The 6,625-nt window shown below is 38.5% G+C and overlaps 1 protein-coding gene across 1 annotated transcript; it reads left to right on the top strand.

Moving 5' to 3' along the window:
- Window positions 1-369: 369 nt before the first annotated feature.
- On the top strand, window positions 370-6,300 carry LOC131931106 (uncharacterized). Its single transcript, XM_059287813.1, has 7 exons — window positions 370-508; window positions 2,551-2,768; window positions 3,132-3,277; window positions 3,484-3,569; window positions 5,162-5,243; window positions 5,725-5,888; window positions 6,224-6,300. The coding sequence occupies exons 1-7, from the start codon at window positions 487-489 to the stop codon at window positions 6,298-6,300; spliced, it is 795 nt and encodes a 264-aa protein (XP_059143796.1). The 5' UTR covers window positions 370-486.
- The last annotated feature ends 325 nt before the right edge of the window (window positions 6,301-6,625 follow it).

Here is a 6,625-nt window from a genome sequence, read left to right as displayed (position 1 = left end):
TATATTCGATACAAAAATATAAAAATGAGTGTAATCGATGGTTCCCAAACGGCTTTAATTTTTTACAAATTTTTTACGATAATTTTATCGCTTGCCATATTTTAAAAAATATTTTGTTTCAAAAATTTGATATATTTAATATATATATATATATATATATATATATATATATATATATATATATATATATATATATATATATAACGTCATCCCTAAAGCGAGCATGCGAGATCTGTCTAAAATCTCTCACAGTCGTTTTTCCACAACATGTACACACGAATTAAAGTTAAATCACACCATCTTGTCAGTCTGGTTCTGGGATTCCCGAAAATGCAGTGCAACACAGTGTGCACGTATTTTCGGGTTCATGATTTGGTTCCTTAGAGATTGTTTTTTTTCGACAGCAAATGTCAAACAAATGCTAGAAAGATCGTCTCTATTTACGGTGGATACTTGCTGAGCGAAGCCAGATTTATTCATCACACGATGAAAACAGATAAAACGACCGGTAAGAGTTATGTTAATCCTTCCTGTTGCTGTGTGTGTGCTTGTGTGTGTGTTTCGAACTTAGCTTTTTCGCAGTAACGCTGACTGTATTTTGCGGGAACACACCCGATTCTTATTGTTGACATGCGCGAAAAGTATGTTCCTGTACATACTTCTTCTAAATAACCTTCCACTTTGAAAATGTCTGTATTAAACTTGCAAATAAGTAGAAAGCTTATATTTTAAGAATGTCTATCTTGATCTAGATCTAAAATCGAATTAACAAGATTTATAAATCTAGTGATTTTTAAACTATTTCTACTTCAAGGCTAGATTTAACAGGCCAATTTCATTTCATCAAGAGCACAGTTTATTCTGTTATACTAAATTCTTCCTGTATTTATTATACTCAAAAGTGTGGAGAGATTTTTTTGTGACATGTAATTAATGGACGGTTATTTCAATTAAAGTTAATTAAACAGAACTACTTTTGTGTCAAAAAGTAGATCTAGGTTCGTGACGACATTTTCATCGGGGGAGTAGATGAGTGCCATCATACAACTTGATAGATAACTTATATCGTCTCCCCACACCTCTCCAACAATACTTCATCAGATAAACACACTCTACCCCCTTAACCACACTCTTTACACCTCCCCCACATCTAAACCCCACCCCATTATCTACACTCTTTACACCTCCCAAAATCTTAACCCCATTCCAAAACCTCCAATTTTTACACCTCCCCAACTTCTAAACCCAATCTCAACACCTCCACTCTTTACACCTCCCCAACATCTAAATCTCCACCCAACACTTCCACTCTTTACACCTAGCAACATCTAAACCCCACCCCCAACACCTCCATTCTTTAAAACTCACCCACATCTAAAACCCACCCCAACACCTTCACCTGTTATACCTTACTAACATCTTAATCCCAACCCTATACTCTTTACTCTTCTTACCATCTGAACCCCCACCCTTGCACCTCCACTAATTACACCTCCCCAACATCTAAACCCCAACCCAAAACCTCAACTCTTAACACCTCCCCAACATCTAAACCCCACCCCAATACCTCCACTCTTTACACCTACCCAACATCTAAAACCCCACCCCAACACCTCCACTCTTTACACCTACCCAACATCTAAACCCCACCCCAATACCTGAACTCTTTACACCTACCCAACATCTAAAACCCCACCCCAACACCTCCACTCTTTACACCTACCCAACATCTAAAACCCCACCCCAACACCTCCACTCTTTACACCTACCCAACATCTAAAACCCCACCCCAACACCACCACTCTTTACACCTACCCAACATCTAAACCCCCCTCTCCTACACCTCCACCCTTTACACCTACCCAACATCTAAACCCCACCCCAACACCTCCACCCTTTACTCGTCCCAAAATCTAAACCCCACCCCAATACCTCCACCCTTTACACCTACCCAACATCTAAACCCCACCCCAACACCTCCACCCTTTACTCGTCCCAAAATCTAAACCCCACCCCAACACCTCCACCCTTTACACCTACCCAACATCTAAACCCCCCTCTCCTACACCTCCACCCTTTACACCTACCCAACATCTAAACCCCACCCCAACACCTCCACCCTTTACTCGTCCCAAAATCTAAACCCCACCCCAACACCACCACTCTTTACACCTACCCAACATCTAAACCCCCCTCTCCTACACCTCCACCCTTTACACCTACCCAACATCTAAACCCCACCCCAACACCTCCACCCTTTACACCTACCCAACATCTAAACCCCCACCCCAAAACCTTCACCCTTTACGACTCCCAACATCTAAACCCAACCCCAATACCTCCACCCTTTACTCGTCCCAACATCTAAACCCCACCCCAACACCTCCACTCTTAACACCTCTTAACATCTACACCCCTCCCCAACACCTCCAATCTTTACACCTTCCCCACATCTAAACCCCACCCAACAACTCCACCCTTTACACCTCCCCAACACATAAACCCCACCCAACATCTCCACCCTTTACACCCAACTCTCATTACTTCCAGCGACCCAAACCAGCGCCCCCCGCACCGAACCAGACATGTCGCCCCCTTCCTGTCAACCCAAACGGCCCTCAATGCTAGAGCGACTTCAAGGCAAGCTCTACACATGGCTGGAGATCCCAGAACTAACACCTGTGAGGGTCGTGTTCTTTTGGGCCATTTTACAAGCGTTTGCACGGTGGCAGTTCTTTGTGACCCTTCACTACTTAGAAATATTTGAGGTGAGTAAAATGCGAACTTGTATATGTGTATTAAACCTTTTTTCCTTAATGATTTGTCAGGCAACTAAATGGATTTATATCACGTAAACATTTAACGGGCTTGCTGGAATATTTAATTGAGTGAATTCTGAATGGGTAATACTATAAGTGTGTAACCAAAGTGTCTACAAGATTTTACAAGTCACTAAAATAAAAAGCACGAGAATCCTGTCGTTGAAGTCAATGCAATTCGGTGAAATATTGGCTGATTTATGGCTGAAAAATACCTGCTATTTTTTATAGTTGACTGTATCGAACTTTGATGAGTTTTTACTAGATGGATTTAATGTAAACACTAGACGTAATTGAATGCTGTTTTTAAAGATTGAAAATGCGCGCCTCTACTTGTTTGAGCTCTTCCGTGGAAAGGAAATATCGCTGCGCCAATTAATTTGGAAGTTCTTTCTGGCAGCTGTAATGTTGGAGGCTCATAGTTACGTGGTGAATAAGGTTATTGAGCAATGGAAAAGGTAAGAATACTATTCGCACGGATCATGGTCAGTGGGCTGGTCAGTTGATTGTAGTTTGACTCTGTCAGTGTAGCAGTCAGTTTTTCTGCTCGTATGTTTGGGGGTGGATTTGAACATTTACTTAGCCAGACTATTTGTTAACATGACCTTGTTATTTGTATTTATTTATTTGAGGGTCTCATAAAGTTAAAATGATTTAATCCCAGAAACTACCACAAAGGTTGGACAAAGGAAGAAGAGCGAGCATGTAGAGAGGAAGGTTCCCGTGCTCGGGACATGAGGCAAAAAAGAGGTCAGTAGATCAACCATTCCACGCCATACACACCATAACACAACATTACAAACCATTACATACCATACACACCATAACAAACCAGGACACACCGTTATAAACCATAACAAACCAAAACAAATCATAACAAACCATAACAAACCATAAAAAACCATAACAAACCATAATAAATCATAACAAACCATAACAAACCATAACAAACCGTTACGAACCGTTACAAACAAAAAAAAAAACAAAAAAAAAACCGTTACAAGCTGTTACAAACCATAACAAACCATAACAAACGATTACAAACCATTACGTGCCATTATAAACCGAAGTAATTTTTTGCACACAAAAATTGTTTACTTTACATCGGATATGTAATGCCGATCCGCCCCCACCCCTCCCCCACATACAAACACACCTACCAATAAAACATGGAGTGTCAGAAAATACCCTACCGATATTTTAGAATGTGCCCTAGAGTAAAAAAAGGTTGGGAACCCCTGCTCTAACGTAACCAAACACCCAAGCCACAATACCCATCACAACCTAACTCTAACGTAACAAACACCCACAACCTAACTCTAACGTAACAAACACCCACAACCTAACTCTAACGTAACCAAACACCCAATCCACAATACCCAACAAAACCTAACTCTAACATAACCAAACACAGAAGCCACAATACTCAACACAACCTAACTCTAACATAACAAACACGCAAGCCACTAACAAAACTAACTCTAACGTAACAAACACCCACGCCACAATACCCAACACAACCTAACTCTAACATAACAAACACCCAAGCCACTAACCCAACTAACTCTAACGTAACAAACGACCAAGCCACTAACCCAACACATTCTAACTCCAACATAACAAACACTCAAGCCACAATACCCAGCACAGCCTAACTCTAACCAAAGCTATAATCCAGAGTTGGATTTTTTTCTATTGATCCACACCCCCTCCGATGGCTGTGGGGGATGGATTAGTTTTTCTGTGAGGGTAGTGAGCTAAGTTGAAAGTAAGATGCAAGTTTGGTGGTACAGGAATGGTGGGGAGGGAGGGGGGGGGGGGGGTGACGATAAACAAGTTGTGACTCGTCTTGACTAGGTCGATATAAAATATTTGCAGGTGAAATGTCCACACAATTGTGATCTGCGTCTCTGTGCAATTTTCTTTTGATTTTTATCCTGGAGATTTAAGCCTATATTGAAGGGGGAAATTTTTTGTCCGGTGGGGGGGAGGGGGTGGGGGAGGTGTTCATATGAACACGCAAGGGGCGTATGTCCGGGGGAATGTTCATATTAAGGAGTAATATGGGGAGGGTTTGTGGATCGGTCAGGAGGGGGTTCAAATATTTTCAGCTTAATTTAATCATTACATGGACATTAGAAACTATATTACAAATGGACTTTATATTAAGAAAAACAATTGTTTCAGCCATCTTAAATGTAACACATATTATTTTTACACCATGCAAGTCGTATGTAATAATACTTTAAATTAACAATACTCCATTTAGCACAATAAAACAAAGTAAAAAATCATTAGCTCCTTAGTGTTATTATGTAATAAATTCAACGTTTCTCAAACAGCGAAGAATTTAAAGGATAATCCGGTGTTAACCTTTCAACTCGATGAAGTCGTTCGGCGTTACGCTTGGCAGATGATGTTGAAGTGAGTATCTTTAATACGGCCATTATTTCTATAGTTGAGTTCTAGAGTTCATACAATAAATACAACAACAACAAAAAAAAAAAAACGAAAAAAAAAATACGTCACAAGTTTCACCCGTAGGTATCTTCAAGAACGTTCAAATCTAATAATAGAAATGTTTTTTTTTTAGAATCGGATGCAGTTTTATTTTATATATGTAGTTTTTATTAATTAAACAAAATATAATAAAAAGCTTTTAAATATGGACTAAAAAAGAAGAAGGCTTTCTTTAAATATCTAATAATGAATCACTGTTTTTCTAAAGCGTAGATCGCTTATATAATTTTAGTAACAGTATTTAATACATAACATAGCTGCACTCTTTTTAATTATAATTATTTGTATATATTTATGGGACGGCTAAAATACATTAGCTGTGTAACTATAGAAACCAAATTTATTTCTCTCATATTGTATTTTGTGCTGTACTAATTTAACGCAGGGACTGTGATGAAGACGAGAGATTCAAATTGGAGGAAAAAGAGGTCAACTTTACCTGTGAGCCGGACTGGGCGGTGCTGGACATCGAGCACAAGGTCACCAAGTTCTCTCCCAAGGTGAAGGACGGATCGGTGATGGAACCCCACAGGGGTGACGTACAAAAAGGTAATCGCATAATAATTTGATACGAGGGCATATTTTTTTTAAAAATACTTTACACTTCTGTAAACTTTTACTAGAGTGTGCCCCCCCCCCCCTCCCCCCCCCCCCCCCCCCAGAAAAATGGTTTATTTTTTTAAAAATACTTTACACTTGAACAGAGTTTCTGTATACTTTTACTAGTATGTTCATGTATATTTTTTTAGAGTTCTGCCGTTTTGAAAATTCGATATAATGTTATAGTTAACTTTCGCAGTCAATAACACAGAGTTGTTATCGTTAAAAAAAATTATATATAAGATACACAAGTATCTAATAATGAATTATTGTGCTGTGTACAGACAAACTGGGGAACAGTGAATCAACTTTAAACATTTTAAAACAATACCTTGTCGTCGTATCCCCCATGTATGCGTGATAGGTCAGGAGTCACATATTTTAAGTAATAAGATTGTTTTTACGAAGCTCTATTTTACATACCTACATATATATATGTATATATATATATATATATATATATATATATATATATATATATATATATATATATATATATATTATGTAGGCCTATATATGCCATCATTTATTTTGTAAATCAAAGTAACTACCCTACACTGTAGACAATAGTAGCATTCAAAACATAAAAAAATTCAAAAATTCTAGCTAAATGCAGTAACAGAAGTAGAGGTATTGTTCCATTTAAATAACACATGTAAACCCTACTTGTCAGCAAACAAATACTT

The sequence above is a fragment of the Physella acuta genome, unplaced genomic scaffold, assembly GCF_028476545.2.
Source record: "Physella acuta isolate Inbredline_101_S28 unplaced genomic scaffold, ASM2847654v3 ptg001892l, whole genome shotgun sequence".
In the NCBI taxonomy this organism is placed as follows: domain Eukaryota; kingdom Metazoa; phylum Mollusca; class Gastropoda; family Physidae; genus Physella; species Physella acuta.
The sequence above is the reverse complement of the archived record's forward strand: the minus strand, read 5'-3'. Positions and strand labels throughout refer to the sequence as shown.

Bases quoted from the DNA above. Each gene is read 5' to 3' on its own strand.
- LOC131931106 (XM_059287813.1), top strand. From the start codon at position 487: ATGAAAACAGATAAAACGACCG. The intron at 2,769-3,131 runs GTGAGTAAAATG...CTGTTTTTAAAG, and splicing joins ACTACTTAGAAATATTTGAG to ATTGAAAATGCGCGCCTCTA. The intron at 5,244-5,724 runs GTGAGTATCTTT...AATTTAACGCAG, and splicing joins GCTTGGCAGATGATGTTGAA to GGACTGTGATGAAGACGAGA.